Below are 27,839 nucleotides of genomic sequence, written 5' to 3'. Positions count from 1 at the left end.
CGGTTTGGTGCCTTGTTCAAGGGCACTTAGATGATAGTAGAAGAGAGAGCGTTCCTCATTTACTCACCCCACACATCATTTCCCAGGCAGTCCAGGGATTCAAACTGGCGACAGTACGATTACACTCGTCTCTAACCTTCAGGCTACTGCCACCTCCTTCACTTACAGTAGAACAAAGATGATTAGAGCTGCAGTGCTTTTGGAGAAAAAGGCATATAGGCTTAACATAAATGTGATTTGGTGGATGCTTTTATGCAAAGTGCCCTACAGTACCATGAGTGGATAGATATTTAGCATGAGTGGTTCCAGTGGAAATCATCTAAACCTGGTAGTATGAGTGCCATGCTCTACCCATTGAGGCCATTTCCCATTGCAATCACTCAACACTAAGAGTATGTGAAGAGTTCATAAATGCTATACATCTATTTTATGAACACAAAATCATTAACTGAAGTTGATCATTCAATATCTCTCAAATACAGACAATCCCGTATGTTAACGTGTTCTTATTTTCTCAACCAAGGACTTAACTATAAGGTATATATAAATCTTGCCTAGCCATACTAAGCAAGAGTTTTATGTAAAACTTCTATCCATTTTATCAGCCTAATCACAAAGTGGGACTGCAACAGAGAAGAGCGTCCCATCCCCCTCAACTGAAACTCTGTAGATTCGCTGTATTTGCCCAAATGAAATTCTGGTGTCGTTCCTTTGGCATCCTTTAGTATAAAGCAATCACAGACCGGCCGGTTCGGTAAACATGGGCATGCTGTGTGCAGATTACTGATGCCACGTTATATGATTTCTGTGTGTTGAAGTTCAATCAACCTGTTCTCCCCAAATTTCATGAAATGAGCATGATGTGTTAAAATTAAATATTTGCTCTGTGCATGATAAGAATTACGTTGACCAGAAACAGCTGTTGTTTGGCATTTACCTTCAACTCTGAGAACCCAGGTTCGATTCCCGACTCATGCCCATAAGTTTTCTACTGTGAGTGCAGTTTTCATTTTCTGCAAGTTTTTCTTACTTAACCATGACCAAAACCTTATCCTAACCCTAACCCTAACCTTAACCTTAGCCAAAGTTGTTTCACTTGCCTAAACTTAACCCTTAGCTAATCTTTTCACGTGACGAACACGTGAAAATAGTGTGTCCACTTCATGCTATGGCCGCATAATCCAATTTACAGTGGAGGAACGTGATCTTCACATGATTCATGTCCACAATAATCTGCATTTCAGAGATTGTGCTCATTTCACAGAATTTTATAAGACTGTTGTTGTTCACATTTATCAAACAGTTAAATTCTGCTGGCATTTGGAGTCACCTGTGAAGTTGCCTAGTGCAGCTTCAAGACACCTACTATTTAAAAAGTAGCATGAACTGTTTTGTGCCAATAATCATTTTGTAAGAGTAGGTGTGCTTTTTTATAAAATGGTGAATAATTCATTTTGGAATGGTACACATACAGGATATGGAGCTATGGCATCTCTTAGTATACAACCAGTCTATTCCTCAGAAGGGTTTCAGGAAGAGGAGATGAGGAGATGGGAGCTTAAATAACCAGGAGGTGTCTGTAAAATCATACTACTTTACAGTCGTTGTCTTTGTTTCTCCAGCTACTGCAGTGACTGTTGAATACAGTAACATAATGCAGCTTTCAGATAAAATCAGGGTAAGCAGCATACAGAGAAGAGAAGTTACAGTTAGCGCAAAGTATCCAGCAAATGGGAGCGTGTGGACATAAAGCCAAGTCTCACACACCGAGAGCACACAAAGACACAACTCAAATGATCAAGTCTGTGGTGTTAAATTACTTTACCCCAGGTCCTTTCCACAGGCTCCTCAATCGTTTCACCTTGCTCTCATCATCCAGAGACAGACTCTCCTTAACTGCTGACATCAATTGAGAAACACTTGCAACTCAGCGTGCGATTGGTGGCGCCTTCATTTGCAGCTCTACACCTCGCACCGTGCCTATAAAAGCTGATAATGTGATAATTAAAAGAGCTGACAGGCAAGAACTGTCAGCGAGAGTCGAATAAAATCAGACACCCTGATTTACCAACCTCTGCTATTTGTAATACCTCTCAAATTAGAACGCTTCTATTCTTGAAGTACGACCCATAAAATATCAATTGAAATAATTAATTAGGTTAGAACTGTTGTGTAAAAAAGTTTAGGTGTGTAATTGGAGGTTGTTATAGAGAAAGCTGTCCCAAAAAGTCACATGCGCAGTTTCAGACCTATAACAAGAATTTCTAGCAGACAAAAGATCACTGCCATATCTCTCTCTTGCTCTCTCTCTTTCTCTCTCAACCACACCATGATTTATTACCTGAAAAGACAAGAGAACTAATTAGTGGAGTAATTAATTAATATAAATTTGCATATTTGCATTTGCAATTAGTGCAGTCAACTGATTAGTCTGAGATGGGGAGTTTGACTCATCAGATGCTAGTGTGTGTGTGTGTGTGTGTGTGTGTGTGTGTGTGTGTGAGTGTGTGTGTGTGTGTGTGTGTGTGCTGGACCAGAACGCTCAGCACACCAGCTGAGGCATTTTGGGGGGAAGGCAGTGATGAAGGGATTGATTTTTTATGTGTGGGTGCATGTGTCCTGGGTGTGTGTGTGTGTGTGTGTGTGTGTGTGTGTGTGTGTGTGTGTGTGTATTGGTCTATATGTGTGTGTTTGCATGTGTTCGTCCGCATGCTCACGCACACTTGCATGCTTGTATTTGTGTGTGCACATGTGTGACATGTTTGGTGTACTGCCGCTCATCACCACTCCTGCTGTCACACGCACATTAGGTTAAATGTATGCACATCCACCATTGTGCATGCTGTCATTGTCATTGTGGAGCCTGCAGCGTTACCTTTGTGCGGTCTTTCATCCTCTGAACTTATAGCAAGGTGCAATCAACTGCTATTGCAATCAAAGCAGTGGAGCACAAGCTGCGGGGCCCATATTGCTGATCGATGTCTTGTAATGTCCAATAGAGAGAGATTGATAAGTCGCTTTAATTGATTCTCCTTGCAACAAGGTCATTCACAGGCATACGTTTGTGTGTGTGTTGGTGTGTGTGTTCCACATAACTGAGGAGTGCATATACCCATATCCAATGCCAGCTGTGCCCCAGTGTGGATTTGGCAGCGTGCCATTGGGCCTTTTCCATGGGGTGTGCTTAATGTCTACGGTCTAGAGGTACCAACGCTACCAACACTATGCATGCCCCTCTGGTACGCTCAAAACATCCTCCTACATCTAAGCTGCGCTCTGGAATGTCTTAACCTATTTTATAGAAACCCAAACATATCTCTTTAGAATTTAAAACCTCTTTGTCCAAACATGACTTTTTTCTTATGTTGTGGTTTTCAGTGTTTCATTTAAAGAGGTGAGTTTTAAGTATTATTATTATTATTATTAGAGGTGACTTATTATGCTACGAGTATATTGACAAGCAGCAAGGATAAACATCAATAAAATGTAATCATAATATGCATAACAATTTCAGACATTTTCTAAACTCTGAAAATGTGTCACGGATAAGTCCTGTCTATCTATCTATCTATCTATCTATCTATCTATCTATTTATGCGCGAGCACACACACACACACACACACACACACACCTACACGCACACACACACACACACACACACACACACACACACACACACACACACACACACACACACCACCCTACCTTTCTCACCTGTTGAGAACGCCTGCAAAGTCTACTGTACATCCTTCTTTCTCCAGACAAAAGACATTAATTCATCTTTCTTACACGGGGAGAGGCAGATATTAGTTGTTATCCTTCTCCGGTCTGTGTTTTTGACGGTAAACGTGGGCCTCCCGGTGCCCATTACCGGAGCTGCCAGATGATCGGTACGGAATGGAGGTCCCTGGGGACACCAAACACGTGGTCTAGGCTGCCACAAGACGTCAGCGGCAGATGGCATGGGTACCCGCTGTTGGCATGAGTGTCATTCCTCAAAGAGAGAGGGAAGGGAAAGAGAGAGAGAAGGGAAAGAGAAAGAGGAAGAGCGGGATAGAGCGAAACAGAGGAAGACACCTTGCGCGGGGTTTGGTTATTTCTCTAAACTGGTTTGCAAGAGAGGAGAGTGTGGCGCAGATTCAGAGGAGATATTTGGGAACATGCATGCTGCACGCTGACCAGAGGTGAGTATCATTACTATCATCGTTAGTATTATATGGCTTATGCATTGGCTGACTCTTAATATGCTGTAGTGCATGCGCTGCCAGGGTTAGGGGTTCAATTAAAAATATATGCAGCATGCTACTGTGCGGCGCTTTGGATAAAAACATCTACCAAATGCCATGTGTTAATAGGCTCAATAGACTATTCGTTTCCCGTTTGAAGTTTTGTCAGTTTTTTTTTTTTCCTTTTTACACCAAATCCAAAGACAATGAAGTTGAGTGTCTTTGAAAAGGTAGCAGGCTGTGACATTGGCCTTGCTTGCCAATTAGTTCTTCTCAGCGTTTGCTTTCCTCTTGGGAGGACCCATTCACAAGGTAATTAACTGACAACCTTCAAAAGATCGGTAGTCTACTCTGCTCTCATTGTTTATGTCTTTGTTTTGCTTTTAGGCTATAGGAAATATGCTGACATTGCCATTTGAAGAACCACATATGATGTGTGAGCCACGGTTTGGTGCGAATTACCCCCGCGAAAGCTTACCTGACAACCTGGAGCAGGACCACAGCCGACACAACCTAGAGGAGATGTCCAACTCAGACATGAGGGAGGGTGACGACGACAACTCCGACAGGGAGGAGGATGAGAGAGAGGACGACCAGGATGAGAACGGGCTTCCCAAAAAGCGAGGGCCCCGGAAAAAGAAATCCAAGGGGAAGACGGAGAGGGTCAAAGTGCGGCGCCAGGAAGCCAACGCCCGAGAACGCAGCCGGATGCACGGCTTGAACGCAGCGCTGGAGAGCCTGCGCAAGGTTGTGCCATGCTACTCCAAAACTCAGAAACTGTCCAAGATCGAGACTCTCAGACTGGCTAAAAATTACATCTGGGCCCTGTCAGAGACGCTGAGCGCAGGGAAGAGACCGGACCTCCTCGCCTTCGTGCAGACCTTGTGCAAAGGATTATCTCAGCCCACGACCAACTTGGTGGCCGGTTGTTTGCAGCTCAACGCGAGAAATTTCCTCACAGACCACAATGGGGAGGTCATGTTCTCTGGCAGGTCGCCATACGACGCCATGTACTCCTATCCCGGCTCCGATATGAACACGCCCCCGGGCCACAGCAGCAGCACCTTGGACAGCAGCGCCAAGCCGTTCCGACACTATAGCTATGGCGGCGCGTATGAACCGTACTACGAGAACGCGTCCCCCGAGAGCGGGAGTCCGCATTTCGACGGCCAGCTAAGCCCCCCGATGAACTTTAACGGGATTTTCTCCCTAAAACACGACGATCCGTCCGACTATGGCAAGAGCGGCCACTATGGCATGCGCTACTGCAGTGCGCCAGGACGCACGGCTCTTGCGCACAACTCCATGTACCGAGTCTCCCCAGAGGCCCGTTTCCCCTACGACCTGCACCTCCGCAGCCAGTCCTTCCAAGCACAGGGGGAAATTAATGGCTCTTTCCACAATTAATCAATTAACTGGACGAAGTTCAAGTTTAAAAAATGATGCAATTTCCCCCACAGATGTCGAGAATGGAAGGAAATGGACTCCACGACACGTTGATGCACTGCAAAAATGTCCATCTTAGCAAGTCATTAGTTCCATATTCAGTCTTATTTTTCTTCGAAACAAGAGAAAAATCCTGCCAATAGGGTGAGATGATTCCACTTGTTCCCAGTGCAGTTTCAGCTGCTTCAGGAGTTTTGTGTCAAAATCTTGAAACTAAACAGAATAAGGCAGATCACTAGTGTCATGAAAAAGACAGTCGAGTAAAGAGAATTCTTGAAACAAGTTGCATTGGAAACAAGTGAAATAATCTCAACCCGATGGCAGATCTTCTCACTTGTTTTAAGAAAATTGCGATTTTAAGACACAATGATAGATTAAGAATAAGACTGATATTTTTTGCAGTGCATGAAAACCACACCAACTACAGAATGTATTTCGTTTGAGCTGCAGCTCTTGAGCAATTTATTTAGCACTTGGTTTATTTATCTCATTTCTTTTTTTGGGGTATTTAAATTTGTTTGTTAACGTCAAATACTGCAGAAATCGGTCATGATGTGAGCTGGATAAGACTGATACAGTTGACAGTTTATTTGATTTCGTGATCGTTTAATTAGGCTTCATAATAATCGTTAAAGATGAGTATTTTCATGGCAAGCTAAATAAAATCAGCCAACCGAATTATTGGAGATGAAGAATCTAAAGACGCTTCACTTTATCAGGGAACTTCATTGATTTGCATTTGTTCAGACATGATTGGAGTTAAGACTTTCAATCTGTTAGCAATAAAGGTAAATTGAGCTATGCAAAGCAGCCCAATGCAATCTTTGCTTAGAAAATAATATATATCTATTTCCCCCTCACAGGGCGTTTACCCGTCAGTCTCATAACATAATTCTAATTAAAATGATAACTGTTACACGAATTCATAAATAAGATTGCTCTTCCTCTAGCCATTTTGGAGGCATGCATGTGTTTAGAGACCTGATGATGATGTCATCGATTTGGTCCTATAAATACAGGAAGTTGTGGACTGTTGTGGAAAAAAAAAAGTCAGCTTAAGAACAAAATGCATTTGTATTTGAAGTAAATAGTGTGGTAACGAGGTGAATGTAAATTATTATTGTATTTATTTAAGCTTATTTATTATAAGTCCGTAAATTTGGATGTGGATAATATATTACAAAAAAAAATAATCAGATAATGTAAATTCAACAGTGTCACCTTTTATGTAAAATTCCATGCATTTGAACTTTGTTTATGTTGCATTGTTGTATATTTCACCACAGTATTAGGTATATTGACTTGACATCAAGTGTTGGAAGGAAAATAATTTTGTCTGAGGAGAACAGCCTATTTTAAAATAATATGAATCCGAACAAAATGCCTTAAATATTAGGAGCTGACGAACACCAATTATGCAACGATATGAAAGTTTTGGATCGTCTGATGTGTCCATGAACTTTTTACAGCAACACTTCATTGTTCCTGAAGAGGAAAACTCCTCCGAGGGAAACTGTGATGCACTTAATGTATTTCTGCACATTACTGGTGACTGTACTCATAAACTCTGTTGATTTTGTAACTTGAGCTGAATTATGAACGATTATTGAAATCTCTTTCTTCCTTTTTGCAGTACGCACGCACACACACACACACACACACACACACACACACACACACACACACACACACACAGTTTCCAGAAAACTCGTTATGGATCGAAATATTCGTGAAGTAATGTGTTCTATCAATGTTGTGTGATGTGTTTGACGCAATAAAAGAGGCTATGAGAAGCTACATATAGCTTCTCAGCATTCTGTGAAAATGATGACAGGAGACAGCAATTAAAGAACATTTTAATTGTTGGCAAAATAAATCAAAATAAAACGCTCCGGGCGTAGCCTAATGTTTTTTTAGTTTTCAAAATTTGTATCCCGTAATAATCCAACATAACTTCTGAAGCTTGTGATGAGGCATCAGGAAACAATATTTTAACTAACAATACAAGGTATAATAATAACACAATCTTAAAGCGACAAAACATTTGGATATAGCCTGAGCGCATGCTAAAGTAATTAGACATTATTATAACCTGTAAAATAGAAACCCAACCAATAAATTCAAAAGAAGATATTTAGGTTCACATCGGCAAAATCCTTTCATGATTAATTCTGATGATTTTCCACAACGATGCCAACATTTTAGATTCACCTGTTTTGGAGGATTTGTACTTCATCAACATAGTAGCCACTGGCGTTTAATACTATGCAAACTTTAGAAATTCTTTATATGAAAGAGGTCTGTCGGTATAAATTCATTTAATTTAAGTTGATCAGATGGCTGATTGGTGACAAAAATGCCCATGAGGAGTTGGATGTCAGCCAGAGAAGACAGACTGTCGGTCCCACTCTTCCCAGTCTGAGGAGGAAAGTGGAACTGGTAGCCTAATCCTTGGAGAATAACCTTTTTTTTCTTCTTGGTTATTTTGGAAAAAAAAAAAACAAAACAAAACACCGTTTGGTCGAAAGATGCTGTGTGTTACATTCTTAAAAAAATAAAAACCGCAAAAGGCAGCTTCTTTTTTCGGGCGTATAGGCTAACCTATATTTCTTTCATCAAGGTGACAGTGATTTCTTTCTCCCTTCGATTCAAAATATCAAGAATAGCATTTTTAGGAAATCTAATGGAGGATAAATGCACCTAAACTGCAAGATTTTTATTGGCGGAATAGAGTTTACCCGCTTCCTTAAGGTGGACAGAAATATCTATGACATAAATTCATATAAATCATATGCAGCATCAAGCTGATGAAAGTTAAATGAAGGGTCATTTAAAGAAAAAAGTAATGGATTAATTGATTCGTGTTGTATTGTTGCCCTATGATGATCACCGACTAGAAGTCAGTTTACCCACTGCTACATCACTGCGTGTAATACACGTTTCCATGTATTTTTCCATGTTTGTAAAACACAATTATTTATTTAGTGTTTCACTTTAAAATGTTAAAACTTATTTATGCCTGTTTGTTCTTGATGCCCTTGAACCTTACTGACTGACGCTGAATCACTAAGAACTATTGAAAACGTACGTAAGTTTATAATATTTTTGATTCAGTCTCTGACTCTTTGAAGATTGGGAAAGTTGATCATTAAATAGAAGACTTACATGCAATTAGAGACCAAGGAAGACCAAGTGTGTTGCTGAGCAGCACAAGGGCCAGCATCAGATGTTCTGGGAGACCCCGAACTCCACCAGTATTACCACACACGCACACACACACACACACACACACCTACACACACACACACACACACACACACACACACACACACACACACACACACACACACACACACACACACACACTCACTTCACTGTGAAGATGCCCTGTGCAGCTTTGTTGGTCTCTTTACATCATTTGATCTTTTTTTTTTGGCACAGGTCACAATTAAATTATATCCCAATTTTATGAATTCACTTTGAAATGATGGGATAGCAGTAGCAGCAAAGGACTAGTCAACATTCATATGTATAATGTTAAACATTATGCTTGAGATAATGAAAAGGATAATGTTTGGCTTGTCATGATTTGTGACAGTTCATGCCGCTTCTGCTACTTTCCATAAAAGTGAAAAAGGTTATTAGATTATTAGACTGTCATCTTCAAAACTTTAAGAGCATAAAAACACTCTAGCATGCAGTACCTGCCTGTATTACACCTGGACTGACTTTTTGATATCTTAGTATTAATCAAATATTATACAAAACAAGTTGGAATAACTTGGCTGAGGCTATGGGGATGATGATAGATATGTGAGAAATATTATGTGGTCTAGGCAATATAGTCAGAGTAGGCAACAACATGCTGATGGTATGGAGAAGGGATCTGACAAGGATATAAATTAGTTCAAAGTTTTAAATTTATCTCTCTAACAATAACAAACACATGCATTTACGTACATTTAGGACTTTAAAAAACACAAATCTCCATTATTATCCCATCCATGTCTTAGGCCATTCCTTTGGCGTCGTTGCAGTCCAGTGCGGCCAGTTGGCAGAGAAACAATAACTTATTCAACAACAAGTGTTTACTTGAGCCTGTATGGAGAGGTGTGCGCTTTGTTCTCCACTTTCAGGATTGATTCAGTTGTTCCGGAGAAGTTCGACCAACCAGAAGAAAAATCCCAAAGGATTTTGAGATGTATTCAGACTCATGTGAGTCTGAAAATAGAAAACAGTGAATAGAAAACAATCTATAGAAAATAACTTAAGTGAAATCATAATCTAAAGTCACGTCATTGTTATCAGATTTGTTGCTTAATTTCAAATGAGGAATGAATAAGAAATGAAAGCTTTATAAACAAGTCCATTCAGTCCTAATTTAAATATGCAGAGCTAAAACAGTAACCACTGAAAAGAAAAGGAACAATCAGAAAACACCAAAGTACTGATAGCTCCTAACTGGAGAAATGCACCAGCTTTCCAAATGGTGATACAGTAGTGATTACACAAACCAAAATATCAAGCTGCATATACAATATCTCCCATTGCTCATACGGCTGAGGGGTTTATTTTTCTCTGTGGATGCTACTGCAAAAAACTCTTGATAAAACAGCAAAAAATGTTTTCGGACTCGCCTCATGTTGGTTTAGATAAGCAAACAAATGTCACCAGATTTTGTGAAATATCTTTCCAGCACTAGAGAAAGGGATAGCTGGGAGATTCAGTAATTCTGGCCATTCAGAAATGTAACTCTCTCTGCTGTTTTACTTATACGTTTGTCTGGGTAGGAGCATTGTCTAAATGGCTAAAATGTTTGTATGCAATGTCTAATAGAAGAAGAAGAGAAGTAGGATGATAAAAAAATAAGAGAGGGATTATCCATCTGCCTTCATTCCCTCACTCCTCACTCATTCTTTTCTGTCAGATTAATCTTGTCTTCCTCTGTCTCATCATGAGGACTGGTGGTGTGTGTGTGTGTGTGTGTGTGTGTGTGTGTGTGTGTGTGGGGGGGGGGTTGGGGGGGGTCCCTTTGGAGCCCTAAAAGCACCCTGTTTACCCCCCCACCCACACCCCACCACCAGCCCTCATTTGTCCCATTCACTAACATCCTCATCTTGTCAGTCTTGTTACCGCTTTTTCTGCCAGGCTTAGTAGTGTGTGTGTGTGTGTGTGTGTGTGTGTGTGTGTGTGTGTGTGTGTGTGAAGGGGAGAGGAGGGGGCTCAAATCCCTCAAGGGGAGTTAGGAGGAAGAGGAGGGGGGGGGTTGTTGGGTGTCCACGGGGCGCCGTGCAGCAGTTTAGCGCAGGGTCAAACGTGTACACGTATCCCTACATTCATGCAGCTCATTAGGCCTAGAGGAGAGAGAGAGAGAGAGAGAAGGAGGGAGAGAGAGAGAGAGAGAGACAGACAGAGAGAGATAGAGGGAGAGAGAAAGAGAGCATATGGCCCGGCTCTGTGTGGGAGGTGAAGGACAAGAAAGGGAGGATATATGGTATGGAGGTGGTATGGAGGGATGCATTTGCAATCATAGACTTGGTGCGATAATTAGTGAAAAACAAACATTACATTTCTGTAGGGATAAGTTATACAAAAATAATTGAATATAATCTTCTCTACAGTTTCCCTTCAGCATCAGGAGTTGAGGAACACATTGGAAAAGTTCAGCGCAGTTACCTATAACTGAATGAGTCATTGCACTGATCAGAAATGCATAAAAAACAAAGAAAAAAACAAACAAACAGATTTATATATTTATATTACACCCTATATAATTTATTGTAGTCGGGAGCATTTCCAAAATGTCTGAAATCTGAGCACCAGTCAAGAAAAATGAAAATAATGTGCCTGGCCGTGTCGGCAAGCATCCCCAAATTTTGTGCCATTCCCAAGCCCCAGATGGTGTGGGATGGGAAACGTTCCCCCATTAAATTCCTAATAATCATTTCTCCTGCGGAATGGGGGGTGGGGGTGCAGGGGGGGGGTGGGGGGGGTGCGAGTGTGTGTGTGTGTGTGTGTGTGTGTGGGGTGGCTGGGAAGTGAGGAGTGCGGAGGGGTTGGTGGGTGAGGGGAGTAGAGGGATTTGGTGTTTTAATTAGACAGATTTAAGGAGCTGAACCCCCCTCAATATGTGTGTGTGTGTGTGTGTGTGTGTGTGTGGTGGTAGAGTCGGGGGGGGTGGGGGGTGCGTGTGTTCCATCAGAGCAGATTCATTTGCGGGTGCGTGTTTGTGTTTCTGCAAGTGTGCGTATACGCGCGTGCGTGTGTGAAAAAATTCACGGTCACGGCGGGGCTGATGCTGCGGCGGAGGAGGCCTGACACCCCAGCACTACGGGCCAGGATCTCATTAACGTGTCAGATTGGTGGATCAGTCTCTCTGGCAGCCGGCCCGGCCTCTCACAGGAAGTACTTTCTCTCTATCTCTGAACTTGGCACCGAAAGGTTAGAGAGGGAGGGAGGAGAGGAGAGGAGAGGAGAGGAGAGGGAGGGATATGTTGGCCTGAAGGAGAGAGGAGAGAGGGAGGCATTAATTATAATATTTGGTCAGATTGGATAAATATTGGTAAAGGATTGTGTTTTAAGAGCGGCCCTTATGCATCGGGGATATTGAGTGGAAATGATTGAGTTAGGAATAGTATAGCGCTGATCAAAATGGAGTGAGAGAGAGAAAGAGAGAGAGAGAGACTTGCCAGAGTTTTACAACATGCAAACCATCTCCTGCAGTTGCACTATTTCAGCGGTGGAGATATGCTAAGTATGTGACGGGAGCATCTGTCACTACATCACCTTTGTGCTTTGTGCTCTTTGTCTAGGGGTATTCTGATTGGGTGTGAGAGTGTGTGTGCGCGCGTGTGCGTGGGTACAATGAGCGGGGATATAGGTTTTGGAGCAGGTGGGAAGCATACAGGGGTGTGATCCTCTGACACCCCAGCAACACCCTATTTCAGGGCAGACAGAGAGGCGGGTGCTGCTGGGTGCAGGAGATCCTGATTCCCTCGACTATGACTCCGAGCATCTGGTAGTCACGACTCCACTGTGGTGCGTGGGTGGGTACATGCATATATGACAGATAGATAGATAGATAGATAGATAGATAGATAGATAGACAGATAGATAGATAGATAGATAGATAGATAGATGCCTATGCAAATATAATAAAAGCACTAGCATTACATATTGTCCACATACTTGTTTTTTCTTTCTTTTCAGGGTAAATTGGGTATATTTTTTTTATTGTAATGTAATGGATTTTATTTGATATTTCTTCATTAATTCTGGTTGTTCATCCTGCTGCAGTAGCCCACCACTAAACAGGAGACACTGGTGTGCATATATATGTGTGTGTGCAAGTACCCTACATACATATGAAACAGTATCAGTACCTTTCTGTGCCCCACAGAGAATAATGTTACACCACCATCACCCAGAGCCCCATTTGGAAATGAGAAATAGCCGACATTAAACATGTAAGAACAAGTAGGAACTTTCTCGGCTCATCTAGACTAATTATATAGTGCTTTGTGAGGAGTCATTAGGTACATAATTAACTATCTATTAGTATGGAGAAAGAATCCATTCATAATATCTACACTAAAAGGGACATACTTCTCTTTCTTAAGTCCATGGTATTGTTTCATAATCATTCCCCATTATGATAATAATAAGAATCTTGATCAAGCATCAAATATCACCTGCATAGATACGCAGATTCATATGTAGCCGTCATAATAGTCCCACATTTTACAGCATGTAATACATGCAAACAATATCTACTATTATGCTATTGCTTTTTCCCAAAGAGGAATTGTTCGTAAAATTAAAATTTGGTGCACCAACTATTGCTGACAAACCACACTAACAATGTACATCAGCAAAATCCAATTCGATTTTCATGTATTAGAATACATCTATTGAGTTTACAGCATTTGAGAAATATACTGGTGGTTGCTGCCTTATTGATGGATAGATGCACAATGGGGGATTTCTGTGGAGGCTGCCATTGTACCAAATGTCCCAACTGGACAGGAGAGTCATGTAATCAATGTATTAGCTCGCTCCTATAGAATATCTTTGCTTCTCCTTTTAGTATTCTACTCCATTCTGCGCCATCACCAATCTGTCCCATACTGCCTTTCAACCATTTCCTGTGGGACCCATGCTGTGTTCTCAGGGCCTCCCTCTCGCTCTCTCTTTCTCACTCTCACTCTCACTCTCTCTCACACATACACACACACACACACACACACACACACACACACACACTGTGGTGATTGCAGAGGGAAGTGAGCTGTCTGCGGAGGGCTAGATTCTTGGTGCCGGTCCAAAAATGTGTCACTCGGGACACGCATGGCCTGCTGGAGGCAGGAATTCTGTCGCTAATGGGCCCCGCAGCCGTCGGCACCACCTGGGGATATGGGAGACGGGATGGATGGATGGGGGAGGATGGAGGGAGGGAGAGAGAGGGGGAGGGAGGGGGAGGAGAGGGGGTGTGTGCAGCACTGTGCTTTGGTAACAAACAGGAGGATGTAGCATGTGTGTGTGTGATTTGGGGGTGGATTGAATCGTGTATGTATGTATGTATGTATGTATGTATGTATCTATCTATCTATCTATCTATCCATCTATCTATCTATCTATCTATCTATCTAGCCTCAATTTATCCGTATCAAAATACTTTGATAATCACTAAGCTGTGAAAGCACCTTGGATGCGTTTTTTTTTTTTTTTTATCTGCATCAATAAAAAGGAGAGTTTCCAAATTCTATTAGACATAAACCAAGTTGTTCACGTTCAATATGTTCTTTGAACTTGTGGAATTAATGTATTTAGAATGAAAAGTCAACATTTTTCCCTGCCATGAAAGGCAGCTTATAAAAAATGTGAAGGCATAAACAGGCAGGGCAGGTGTTGACGATGCAAATGAAACGGATGACAGATGGTGAGCCTCGCGATCGCTCACTGTGCAGATAATGGATGGAGGTAATCAAATTCCTCTGAGGCTTTGGGACTTTCTTCAGAACTTTCCCATCAATTGCAGCATCAAACGGTAGCGTCGTCAAACGCAGCCCCCCGCCGCAAGAGAAGCGATACAAAGAAGTTATGAGATTTTCTTTTTCTGATAGACTTGAACATGTTCTGCGGCTAATGTGGAAAACACACTTGGCTGTTATGTGTGCAGAACTGGCAGTGGAAGTTGATCCTGTGCTTGTGGTGATAAAGGTTACCTGATAGGCGTTATCCTCATCCCTTCATGTCTTTTTATCTGCATCCATGTCTCTGTGTTAAAACAGGCCTGTGTGTGTGTGTTTGTGTGTGTGTGTCAGTGGCTTAGCCAAGGGTCAGAGGACTGGTTTTAACAGTAATGAGCTGCAACCATTACAGAAAAGCAACAGTCACACCAGCAGGCCAACAAAGCAAGTCCACAGGGGAGAGTCTGGTGTCTGTATCCATACAAACCCTCCTTTCATATTCTATGATCAACTTTCATTCGCTGGAACCCTTACAGCTTTCATAGATGTATTCGCTTGAGCTGTGAGTCACACAGGAGTTGGTGTTACTTCAAAGGTGATCACGAAAAGGAGCACAGCGCATCTCATCTATATTTTTCATATTTTCACTGGAGGAAAACAGGCAGCAGTTCTGTAATTTCTCGCAGCAATGCGGTGACAGCCGTTTGATTTTCACGGGGCTCTGTTTGAAGGTCAGTTTAATGGTCCACAACATTTGTGTTTTGTATTCGTCTTGCTTCAGTGGCAGCTTCAAAACAAAGAGGGTCAGACAACGCAATAAATAAGATTTCTACCCAAGGAGTTTAACATGTTACTAACTGTGTGTCACATTGTGTAAATTCTGTTTCATCATACACAACTTATATTCAAAACATGCTATCTGTCGAGCATTATCAATGCATTTTATTTAATTTGCAAAGTAGGCTACATCATCCTCAGTATAGAAGGTAAACAGTATAGTTGTCAGAGAAGACTTGAAATGCCAACTCCATCTTCCAAAAGCATTTTCCTGTCACAACACCCAAGAGCGGCACATTACTGCAACAATTCTCTTTCACACTTCCAGCTATGATAGCAGCTTCAAGTGTCACACATATGTCTGCATAAAAAGCGTAGGAGAAAGTATCACAGAGGCAAAGGGAAGAAAGTATGCTCAATATCACAAGTTTTGTGTCAGGTGATGTTTTTTCAAGTGCCTGTGTTTTTATTAAATCTTGAATCAATGTGATAATTGCTCTCGCAGAATCTCAGGACAGTGTACCATATTGCATATGATAAAGGTGCAAATGCATTTGCCCATTTTCCTTGTTGTGTTGGTTGGGAATGTTACTGGTGCAGCAGTTTTCTGACAGGCTGGTAAGTAGCCTACTGGGATGTGTTTGTTTCTAACAGCATCCGAGGCCACTTAAATGAGAGGAAAAATTCCTGATAAGAATGAGAAACATATTGTTAGAGCACAGAGGAACATCCTGCACAAGCTTCCGTAAAATAAGTTTTCCTATTGTTCGCTGCCCAACCAGATCGAGGGCACACACAGCCAAGTGAGTCTAATCAACTTTTCTGAAGTCATCTGGATAATCTCTCCCTCAGTTACCTTAGCTTGTATGAAATTCCCAATTAACTATATCCCGGCAAAATCGCAAAACGACGCCATGTGAAATTTCTTAATGAATTCCTTTGTCTTTGGCTGGCACAGATGAGGCATGAGAATGGCACATGTACGGTGAGCGTATTAGTTAGGCGAGCCCATGTGATGGTGCCCGTTCACGGCTGACGGAGCGTTGGTATCCTCGGGCATGGCTGCCAAGCTGCCAGTCTGTGCCGTCACACCTTGCTGCCTTTAAAGATTGCCCTGCAGAGACGGGGAGGGGGTACGGAGGGCCTCACGTTTTTAACAACGCACAGTCTGGCAACCCAGGAGGGTTTACGACTCAGGATCAGTGCCAAGAACTGCCCACCAGAGAGAAGGGGGGGTGAGAGGAGGTGAGAGGGGGGAGGAGGATGCAAGGAGATATGGGCGTAGAGTACGCACGCACACACATACACACACACACACACTGAGTCAGGCCCCTAACAGTCACATTCACAGGAGGTGTGTTTGTGTGTGTGTGTGTGTGTGTGTGTGTGTGTGTGCATACGTGTGTGTATCTTTGTGTGTGTGTATGCAGCTGGGGCCAATCTTAGGGTGTATAGCCAGCATACCAGCATGTCAAATCAATTCATCAAGCTTTCGCTGTGACATGTTACGGGAAAGGAGAAAGTGTGCGCACATATGTACCCTTAGCATCACACACACACACATACATACACACACAGACACACACACACACTTTGCCTTTTCTCAGTAATCCACACAAACGGCGGTGGATGGCAGAATGTAAATGAGCTGGTTATTACACAGCAACGTTCATCAAGCTGAGCTGGAAAGACTTCAATGGCCCTGATGAATATGCATGCAAATTTGTTAATTAAGTTAATTATTCTGCTGAAAATTCATTTGTCTTCCCAAGGACATCTCTGCGATGATTTTAACATGTTTCCACCATTAGTCATGCACTGTGCTGTTGAAAATCACTTCGGTTCACCTTTTGGAAAGTTGTGGCCAAAAAAGGGGGATAGAAGACTTAAAAACAGGGAGAAGGAGGGATGAGGCAGGTAGAGGACAACGTGTCGGTTACGTGGAATGCGGTCGGAGGTAGACGGCAGCTGGTGCAGCCTGAGGATAGGGAAGAGTAAGCCAAAAGTGTGGTCTGTAGGATATTAGCTGAATGGGTAGAGCATGGCACAGTCACTCCATGGTAAAAATGTTTGCATTCATGGTTCTGCAAAGCACCATGGACAAAAGCATCTAGCAAATGGCATTTATCTTATCTTATCTTATCTTATCTTATCTTATCTTATCTTATCGTATCTTATCTCATCTTATCTTATCTCATCTTATCTTATCTTATCTTATCTTATCTTATCTTATCTTATCTTATCTTATCGTATCTTATCTCATCTTATCTTATCTCATCTTATCTTATCTTATCTTATCTTGTCTGTCAGCAGGATATCTCAAAAACCTTTGAACAGATTTCCATAAATTTGGGGGCAGACAGATAGGCCTCAATTGATGAGATTTTGGTGGTGATCCGGATCTGGGATTTCCATCATTAGACGATTATTGTTTTTTAGCCATAACTATGAAAATAACAGAAATAGAGACTTGATTCCAAATCCTAAGGGTATGTTTCCTGGGTCGACAAATCATTTTAATTTGGGTGTAACAGCAAGTTGGAGAACTGCATTGGCAGAGGTTCGTGCCCTCTGAGTGCCTTCTAAAGTTATGTTATGTTATGTTATGTTATGTTATGTTATGTTATGTTATGTTATGTTATGTTGGCGAAACAGGTATCAGGACCTTCATATCATCTTTTTCCATTGGCCCACAATGCAACAAAGGTGAACCAAAAGATAGGTTATATACTTGTAAATGGGCAACATTAAAAGAGAAAGTAACTAGCCTAAGTGAAAGAAGCTCAGAGAAAAGTGCTGAGACAAGTCAGGACAGATGGGGAAAAATATAGCAAGGAAACATCAGGACACACTGTTTGATACATCAAATGGCTAGCCTTACAAGAGGCAACTAAGCCTATGCAGTAGGCCTAGTCTGAATAGCCAGATGTTTGATTTGTTAATTAAGTCTCTATGGTAGTTAATCACTGTGTTTTTCTATCTACCGACAGCAGGTAAAAAGAGGAAGATGACCCTGAAATACAGTTGTAGAGATCTGATGGTCCGCAAACTTCTATACAGCTGGGATATCCAGAGGCAGGCTGCAATTTGTTCTTTGTGGCCAACATTACATGTGTTTGAAAATAGAACAACAAGCCAAAAAAGTTGTTCACTCAAAAACAGAAACTTGTAAAGCTATTCAAAGCAGTTTCAAATGTTAAAGATCTTGTATGTGGATGTATTTGTCAGTCTGTATGTGGGTGTGCCTCTGTCTGAATTTGTGTGGCTGACTTGGAAGGCCAAATGTATGTGTCCATCTGGTTTACTCAATGAAGTGGGCCAGTTATAATGAAACAAGCAACACTATTCCAATACGCCTGTCCCCTCTAGTGGAGGAATGTGGCATTGCAGTGGCACAATACGGGCCAAGCTATGAGAAGTGGGTTATCCTCTATGTCTATCAAATGTAAAATTTTGCAGAATGCACTCCAAAATATGGTATCCTTCTGGAATGGTGACTGAGCTAAGCAAGGATTTGTGTGTTTTCACATTTGTGTGTGGATGTGTTAAACAACTGGATCTAATTCTGTCTTTGATTTCACATTTTATTCCCATGCATAATTTGATCACGATGAGCTGCATTACTGAAATGTTATACATGCCAATGTATGTCATATGTGGATTAAGTCCTCTATGCTTGTATACTAAAACAGTTGTTTGTAATGATATGGATGACACACTTAATCGATTTGCACGCATTTCCCTGACAGTCCAGATTAACAAGCAATGAGACTTTATTACCAATATGCACAAAGTACACACATTTACCCGTTTGCAAGACATCAATTAAATTCACATATGGTTGGAGTAATTATCATTACAGATAATTGGAATTAAAGAAAGACATCAATGTGAAAAAGGAGGGAGAGTTGCCCTGGAGAGGAGAGGAGCAGGGAGTGAATGTTGGGGCCAGGGAGGGCTAGTAGCAGAGACGACATAAGAAAACAACAACAGCTGTTTAGCTTGTGGCTAAAAACGGGATCGAACAACAACATCATTTGCTGAGAAAATGATGAAATCTGGGAAAAGAGGTTGTCCTGACTTGAAGATAAGTAGTGGGACGCCTTGGATTCTCTCTTGCATGGACTCCGCAGATTGGAGTTCATTGGAGTGGATTGTCTATTTTTCTGTTTTCTTCTTTTCTCTGTTGTCTGCTGTGTTCTGTTGCATTGTTCATGGGATAAATGGGATAGCAAATCAAAGTCGCAGTCACTCTCCTTCCAGCTGCAGCTCCACAATAGAAAGGTAAGACGGGGTCTAAGTGAGGTTTGATCACTTCCTCCAGACTGGGGAAGTGCTGTTAAGTCCAAAAGCTGTTTGTGAACAGCCATGAATCGTTGTAACAAGAAGGACCATATGCAGGATTGTGAGTTGGCTGCTTATCAAACTCACTCGCAACACTCTACCTCACAGGTTTGAGTCTTCTCTGTTCGCTGTCCAGCATCCTTCTCAGTTCTCACTGGTATTGTTGTCTTTATTGACCGAATAAAGACTCACAAAGTTCATAGTCAACTTTTGCACACAACTTTATTGCAGCTATCTAATCTTTTTTGTTGCTATTACACACACATACACTAGTCCGTGCAAAACACTGTCCCGCTGCCTTCCACAGAATGTGTGAGTATGTGTGACTGCTCTGCCCTTGACATGTATCCAATCATCCAAGCGTGCTGGATGGTTTAGTTAATTAAGCTTAATCTACCCCCAGAGACAGATATGAGTGCTGTTACAGTGGCCCACTGAGCTGTCCCCATCCACTCTTCTCTGGACCCCCGTGGAGCCATCAGGCCTGCGCTACTCAACCATGTTCAAGTGCACTGACAGGGTTCTGGGGAAGCAGATTACATGTATGGAGTTGGAGTAATCTGACCGCAAAAAAGAAAAGCTAGCTGCAACATGTTAATTACTGAAAAAATACAGTAATTACAGCTAAAGGTGAATACTTTTACTAATTAGTTTACTGTTTGAATGGTTAAGAAGCATTTTTGTGAGCCTGTAATTACAAAAAATGAGTTGAGTTGACTCAATTAGCGTAATGTGCATAAGTTTAAAGAAAAGTATTCAGTATTCAGATTACATTATCGAGTTAGACTTAACTGGCGATGATTTTAATCAAGAATCAGTACTATGTAATAGATTATATTTTACTGATCTCATTGAGGAGGGCTAATTAGTGTATTCTGTGTCGAGCAGACAAGGTTAGGCTCCAGAAGGAAATGGTCTTTAACATACTGGCCAGGCAGATTTGTCAAAAAGGAAAAAAAAACAAAAAAAAACAGAATCAGAATCATAATTGCTTTATTTTGCCAAGTACAAGGACTGCACAAGGACATTTGCCTGGTTAATTGGTGCTGGAACATTAGAAGACTGTTACAGAAAAAAGGATGTGAACAGTAGTATATATAATATTATATACAGCATGTAATGTACAGGCAAGACATTGTTTAGTAGATTAAATATACAAGCAATAAAGTAATGATGTTAAAATGTTTTACCTTACTAGAGCATTTTATCAGTTACGTATATGATTTTATGTTATATATTAGATATTTAGATATATGTTAGATATTTCACAGTACAAAGTTTTTTTTATCATAATACAGTGACATAGCATTATATGTTAAACTGATGACACTGTCACTAACATCCTCCTTGGCTTTTGTGGAAAGTATTGGCAATTACTTCTTCACTGTGTAGAACACCAACAAGTATCACATTCAGTTCAAACCAAGAGATTTATACTGTATGTAAAGTGCAATAGCCATCAAGCAACATATTTCATTATTAGGTTACCTTTTGTTCTGTTTTTATCGCCATTGGGAATTCATAATTTGCTTTACTTCTATTAATTTGTGTTGCCATCTTGTGGGTTGATTTGTTCAATACAGTTACAGTCAGATCTACAGTTTATTGATTTGACTGGCTCAATGTACAATGAGCACAATAGAGAATATACAGATCTTTTATAGATATGAAGCTATTCATCATGCTGTGCATTGCTATCCTCCGCCACCTTTTGAAAACACATAAGCTTAACATTTGTTTCTCACTTGCTTCCTGTTTGAAGTCTCACTTTGTGATTGACTCAAACAATTCACTCTCCCTTCCTCAGAAGTTCCAACGTCGCTATTCCTTTTCTGAAGCTTGTTTCTGCCTGCTCACACTTTTGAAAAGACGTTATCTTAAATACATGATTATATGACATGAATTTCTCGGCTGCTTCCTGTTTGAAGTTTCATTATGCGTTGATTTACTCAGTTTAACAGTTTACTAACCGCGACGTCCAGGGACCGGCCTGGGACCTTCGTCACATGTCATCTCTCTCTTTCTCCCCCAATCCCCCTTGTCTCTCTCCACTATGACCATCTAATAAAGGCACAAATTACCCCAAAATAATAAAAACACAATTTACTCCCTCTTGGTTACAAGTTCCAACATTTCTATATTTTTTTTTTTTACTATTTTTCACATTTTAGAATAATAGTAAAGACATCAAAACTATGAAATAACACAAATGGAATCATGCAGTGACCAAAAAAGGGTTAAACAACTAAACTAAAACTAAACTATCTTATATTCCTTCACCAAAGGCAAAGGCTTCGGAGTGAAATCCATACATAGGCATCAACTTCACTATTTATATTTGTGTAAAAAACAAATTTCAAGAATTTAAGCATAAGCCTTTAGATCAAAATGGCTTTAAGATAATGAAAAACATACATTCAATCAGGTGTGTCCAAACCTTTGGACTGGTAGAGCAAATGGCAAAAATGATTATAATATTGGTCACACCTGTTGGGAGACAGAGGCATGAGGTTGGCTGTTTGCATAAGTACTGAGGCTTTGACTCCTTTCTCTTCCTGGAGATGAAGTTTTGCATGGCAGAGGGAGACGCCTCCTAAACCTTTCTGCTCCAAACACATGGAACAGAGGGTTCAGGCAGCAGTGGCAGTAAGCCAGTGTGTGGCTGACGTAGTACCCATACCGCATCGCCTCTCTCCGCCCTGCCGTGTTCAGCAGCTGAACGCCAAGCATCTCCAGGGACTGTAGAAAAAGCACAACGTTGTACGGCGCCCAACAAATGAAAAAACCCACGATTATTCCCAAAAACAGCCTTAAAGCCTGGTTTCGTCCTCTTAGCCTGCAGCGCCTGATAGTCATCCCCATGCGGACGTAGCAGAACGTGATGATGCCGAAGGGCACGAGGAAGAAGAGGCCGATCTGGAGGTACAAGCCAAAAAGCTGCATGGTCAGCGACTGTAAAGAGGCTACACACTCTATACTGCCAAATCCGTCATCTCTGGTCTCACTGTTCACCGTTTCCATGAGGCTTACAGCAACACATAGCAACCATATCCCAACGCTGGCCAAGAGGGCACAGGACTTTCTCCGGACCTGTGCGGACGTGGACACAGCGTGGACCACGGCTACGTAGCGATCCAAAGTCATGGCGGTGAGGAACGCCATGTAGCTGTAGAGCCCTAAGAAGAAAGCCCCGCTGATGATTTTACAGGCAAAGTCCCCGAAGACCCAGCCATGGAGGTGATAGTAGGCCCAAAAGGGCAGGGTCACGGTGAAGCAAAGGTCGGAGGTCGTGAGGTGCAGGAGCAGGAAGCTCGAAGTTGTCTTGCAATCTCGTTGCCTCAGGAGAACCCACAGGAGGAAGCTGTTTCCAGACACACTGAGGCAGAAGATGAGGCTGTAGCACACAGTGGAGAAGAGATTAAATGATGATTCTGATTCTCCGGCCTCCATATAGACCAAGCTGCTGTCATTGTAGTCATAGGGATAGTATTCATCATAGAGGCTGGTAAAATTCTCCATTCTTTACTGGTTGAAGCCTTGTGAGAAAAAGACGATAAATCTGATGAAGGAATGAGGAACACACGACGTTCATCCCCTAAAATTGTGGAGAATCAAATCAGCTGTTACATTCATGTACAGTTCTTACAAAAACAGTCTGCTGTAACGAAATTCAACACTCTAGACAAGACTAATAAAAACGAGAGGTGAGATGCTAACCTTACCTTCTAACTAACTTTTAACTAATGTTCATGTTTAGTTCATGGGAAACTGAGAGACAGTCTCACTCAGTCTGACACTTTACCCAGCAAAATGTCCTTGCACAGCAGAATTTAGAGTCCAGCCCTCAATCATCCCACAATGAATACAGTGAAACCACATTCAGACAAATCTTTATTCAAATATAATGAGATTGCAGTGTCCTGTACACAGCTGTAGCTTGCGAACAGCAGCAATGAAAACAAAGTCCATAAAAACTATAGGATTCCTGCACACTTTATCACTCATACTCTGACTTGCTTCTTGCTTTATTCACATAGTCATCATTCACTTAACTTGGCAGATTTGTTTTTTTAAATTGCATACAAAAGCACCCACATCATTTTTATGAACAATAAATTTCAGCTAAACACTTTAGCTTAAGCTAAATAAACAGTTTTCCAAGCTGTAGATTTTTTATTTCAAACGTAAAATAAACCAATCAAGATGTCTTTTTGAAAGTGCGGACTTCCCTTTTTTTTGGTTCTCAAATAAATACAAACTATATACTCCTTAAAAGCATGTAATGTACAATCTTTCTTTTCAAAGGCGTAATTCCAACAGTTCGGCAGAGTTGCAGCTTTTCACAGCTGCATGCTGAATAACATTAGAGGTGCTCTGTCCAATGCTTTTCTCCTTTTCCCTCTCCTTCCTCTTGGCATTTTCACAGTGGAGGAGACGCACCAGGTGTCTTCTGAACTTTTGTGAGAGCATATAGAGCATGGGGTTCATACAGCAATGAGAGTAAGCTAGCAGACGGCAAATATCAAAGGTGAGGTACAAGCGCTCTCTCACATAACAGTCTTGGGGTTCGTACAGAGAGAGACGAAATATCAGCATATTGTAAGGTCCCCAGCATATAAAGAAGACCACGACAATACACAACACAACCACAACAGTCCTGTGCTTTTTTCTGGTCGCAGCATGCAGAACCGTCCTGAGGATGGCAGAGTAGCAGAAAACAATGATGGCAAATGGAAGGAAGAAGAGCAGTGATACTTGGAGGTAATAACCCAGTTTATCCTCAGTGACAGTGGAAGCCTCACAGGAAAAGACATCTTCTCCTTGGACTTCCACCTTTGTATTGATAGCATCGCTCAGGCATGCAACGATGCTGATGACCCAGGCGAGTGCACAGGCTCCCATGGCGCACCTCTGCCTTTTTACAGGGCTGCTTGGCCACTGCAGCACCACTGTTGCAAAACGATCCACTGTCATGGCAGTCAGTAGAATGATACTACTGTACAAGCCAACAAAATAAGCCGCAGTCAGAAATTTACAGGCAAAGTCCCCAAAGACCCAGTGAGACAGGTAATAGATGGCCCAGAATGGAAGGGTGAGGGTGAAGACCAAATCCGAGCAGGCCAGATTAAGGACAAACAGGTTGGTGACTTTTTTTTTGTCCTCATAGCAGAAAAGGACACACAGGAGAAGACTGTTGCCTGTAACACTGAAGATGAAGATCAAAAAGAAGAACGCAGCATTGATGGATCCAAAGTACATCCCCTCTTCACAAAGATACTCCAATTCTCCGTCACCATAGTAGTCAGGAACTGTGCCATTTATTGTGTCGTTGCTAGCAGCTTCATTGAAAGCACTCTCCATTTTAGCATCTCTAGGAAACATGAGCACAAAACTAAGGATGATAATTTCAGCAAAGTATGATAAAGATAAAAGCAGATTTCTATAACGTTTCAGCAATTTGTTATTTCTTGAAAAATATCTAAATATGGGGAGTAATTAAGCAATTTTTAACTTACCCGGATAACAGATCACACTTTCTTGTGGTGCATCGCACTGTGAATAACAAGTTGATGACCAGGGAAAAAACACATTCGTTCTTCCTCTTTTGGTCTCGCATTAAGTCAGAGAAGACACCCAATGTTGCATTAGTATTTCCGTCTGAGCATAGATATATTTTTAATTAATAACTTGTGTAACTGTGCCTGGAGATAGCAATGAGTGTTATTCACCATTCAGAGTAGAAAGAAATCCAATGATGACATTTAATGAGATTTATTTTATTGTCAGACGTACATGGAAATAATGATTACAGTTTATTGTGAAAATACACACTATAACTACTATCATCAAAGTCTAAATGATCAAAAGTACAATAGTTACAAATGACAGAAAACCTTGAATGATTCCTGAAAATTCTTTAACACTCAAAAGTGAAAATATAAAATAATAGTGCAAAAATGACAAAAATACAATGAATCAAAGTGAATCACATACAATAATATGCTCTCTAATAAAGTGTATTTACCAATTATGCATAGAAAATGAATCACAGAAGTATTAGCCCACTTATTACAAAGAATGGGTGATTTTATTATTTTTCTTTCATTTTAAAATAAGGACACAATTTGAGTAGAATCCAGTGAGTGGATAATCACACTTTAGTTTGAGATTGGATGAAATTATGGATGAAACACTGTACATTATACACATGCAATAGGAAAAAGGTGCCTCCTTAGAAACACACTGACACTCACACTGCATCTATTCTGAGTATGTCAGCTACATTGAGAACTCCTCACCACTAGCTACTGATGTGATTGTGAGTCGACTGTTTCTATTGCGGAGGCTGTTGCTGCTCTGGCTCCAGCCCTTCAGCATTCTCTTCAAGTGGTTTTTGAATTTAACCCCGACAAACACATAGAAGACAGGGTTAAGGCAGCAGTGTGAGAAAGCAAAAAGCCGACTGATGTAAAAGGCGTAGTCCAGTGGTTTGCTGTAGGTTTCACAGTGAGCAGACAAAGCTGATGAGTCAGCGGGTGGCGGGGGCTGAAAAGATAGGGACATCAAAAATATAACTATATTGTACGGCGCCCAGCCCAGGAAGAAAACAAGCACAAGTGTAAAGATCAGCTTTAAAGTTTTGTGCTTCCTTCTCTGGGCGGTAGGGCGTAGGAGCCTGCACAAGATCTGAGAGTAGCAAAAAATGAAGACCAGAGAAGTCACTACAAAGAGGATGTTTTGCTGGTAGATTCCCCATAACTTCCCGTAAGAATTTTCATAGCCACAGTAATGCTGGTCCAGGACTTTGCTGAAGATGAAGGCTGGAGTGGCCGCTATGGCGCTCACAGCCCAGATGGCCACAGATGCCAGGATGCTGTAGAAGCCTCTGGGGGACACAAAGTCAGACAGAGGGCGGATGACGGCCACATAGCGGTGAACGGTCATCATGATGAGGAGGATGCCACTGCTGTAGAAGCCAATATAGAAGACAAAGCTGACTATTTTACACGCGGGCTCCCCTAAAGTCCATCCATACATGTGGTAGTAGGCCCAGAAGGGCAGACCGACAGTGAAGATGAGATCCGACACGGCCAGGTTCAGGATGAAAGCGTTGGTGAGGGATTTCAGATTCTCGTACCTGGCCAGAATCACCATGACCAGTATGTTGCCAAACAGACTGAGGATCACCACGATGGAGAAGAACACGGGAGTGAAGATCGCTCCAAACTGGGCTACCTTTGTCTTGTTACACACTTCATCAAGATAGTCATCGTCATAATATCCATAGTCTGTGGTTGCTGTAGTTGTGAACATATTTTGTTCACTTGCAGCCATTTTCCTTAAGGGAAAAAAACAGAATTTAAAAAAGGCTTTGTTACAGGGATAGGAAAACAGGTCAAACAACACTGACTTCATAATACAGTTATATTTTAGATGATTTAATTGTAAAATTGTCATTTTCCATACCTCACAGAGTCCCCCACTATTTCAAATCATTAATAATGTATGATGCTGACAAACCTGCACAAAGGCTGTGAACACGAAGTCCTTTGAACGCCAATATCAGTGAAAACTCAGTGAGATATATGATTTGTTCCCTATGCGCACCGACCACAAAGGTGAACAGAGATCAGGAACCAATTGGAGATCACCCCTCCTCATGACAACTGTAAGGAAAAACAGGTTGACCTGTTTCAATCATGTGACAAGACTAATTTAATATCACCTAAAACAGACATTATTTATTATGTTGCATAGCACAGGGACACATAGGCCTACAAAAAAGGCCGTCAGGTGCATCCAATATTATTCTGACATAGCAGTTTCAGAATGATGTGTAAGCATTATGTCAAAATGAGAAAGAAACACATGCATGGTTACAGTGTTAGTTGACAAAACAGTAAAGGGGGGGATTACTTCCCTTTCCTGTTTTTGTCTTACAGTTTATTATGGCTGCTGTCACCACCACTAATAAGAATGAGAACAAGAATAAGAATAAGAATAAGAATAAGAATAAGAATAAGAATAAGAATAAGAATAAGAATAAGTTAAATAATAAGGTCTAATATGGCCTTG

The 27,839-nt window shown here is 41.4% G+C and overlaps 6 protein-coding genes across 6 annotated transcripts in view; 1 reads left to right on the top strand and 5 right to left on the bottom strand.

Annotated features, from left to right (window-relative positions):
* Nucleotides 1–27,839, bottom strand: part of LOC139926492 (protein THEM6-like) — a 231,065-nt gene that overhangs the window by 90,081 nt on the left and 113,145 nt on the right. The gene's annotated exons all lie outside the window — the stretch shown is intronic.
* atp6v1h (ATPase H+ transporting V1 subunit H) overlaps nucleotides 1–27,839 on the bottom strand; it is a 290,066-nt gene that overhangs the window by 182,677 nt on the left and 79,550 nt on the right. The window lies entirely within an intron of this gene.
* neurod6b (neuronal differentiation 6b) lies at nucleotides 3,899–5,634 on the top strand. The gene is given in 3 exon segments (XM_071918240.1): nucleotides 3,899–4,026; nucleotides 4,028–4,185; nucleotides 4,622–5,634. Coding segments are annotated over 3 exon segments (1,299 nt in total).
* Nucleotides 21,983–23,400, bottom strand: xcr1b.3 (chemokine (C motif) receptor 1b, duplicate 3). The gene is made up of 2 exons (XM_071918253.2): nucleotides 22,093–23,400; nucleotides 21,983–22,037 (listed from the first exon to the last, which is right to left on the bottom strand). The coding sequence occupies exon 1, from the start codon at nucleotides 23,280–23,282 to the stop codon at nucleotides 22,245–22,247; it is 1,038 nt and encodes a 345-aa protein (XP_071774354.1). The 5' UTR covers nucleotides 23,283–23,400; the 3' UTR covers nucleotides 21,983–22,037; nucleotides 22,093–22,244.
* xcr1b.2 (chemokine (C motif) receptor 1b, duplicate 2) lies at nucleotides 24,003–25,364 on the bottom strand. Its single transcript, XM_071918241.2, has 2 exons — nucleotides 25,280–25,364; nucleotides 24,003–25,134 (listed from the first exon to the last, which is right to left on the bottom strand). Exon 2 carries the CDS (start codon nucleotides 25,122–25,124, stop codon nucleotides 24,063–24,065), a length of 1,062 nt encoding a protein of 353 aa, XP_071774342.2. The 5' UTR covers nucleotides 25,125–25,134; nucleotides 25,280–25,364; the 3' UTR covers nucleotides 24,003–24,062.
* On the bottom strand, nucleotides 25,568–27,316 carry LOC139926476 (chemokine XC receptor 1). Its single transcript, XM_071918218.2, has one exon. It carries the CDS (start codon nucleotides 27,219–27,221, stop codon nucleotides 26,043–26,045), a length of 1,179 nt encoding a protein of 392 aa, XP_071774319.2. The 5' UTR covers nucleotides 27,222–27,316; the 3' UTR covers nucleotides 25,568–26,042.

This window comes from Centroberyx gerrardi, chromosome 13 (assembly GCF_048128805.1).
Source record: "Centroberyx gerrardi isolate f3 chromosome 13, fCenGer3.hap1.cur.20231027, whole genome shotgun sequence".
NCBI lineage: Eukaryota > Metazoa > Chordata > Actinopteri > Beryciformes > Berycidae > Centroberyx > Centroberyx gerrardi.
The sequence above is the reverse complement of the archived record's forward strand: the minus strand, read 5'-3'. Positions and strand labels throughout refer to the sequence as shown.

Excerpts from the sequence above, each read along its gene's own strand:
- xcr1b.3 (XM_071918253.2), bottom strand. The coding sequence starts at position 23,282 with ATGGAGAATTTTACCAGCCTCTATGATGAATACTATCCCTATGACTAC.
- xcr1b.2 (XM_071918241.2), bottom strand. The coding sequence starts at position 25,124 with ATGGAGAGTGCTTTCAATGAAGCTGCTAGCAACGACACAATAAATGGC.
- LOC139926476 (XM_071918218.2), bottom strand. The coding sequence starts at position 27,221 with ATGACAATTTTACAATTAAATCATCTAAAATATAACTGTATTATGAAG.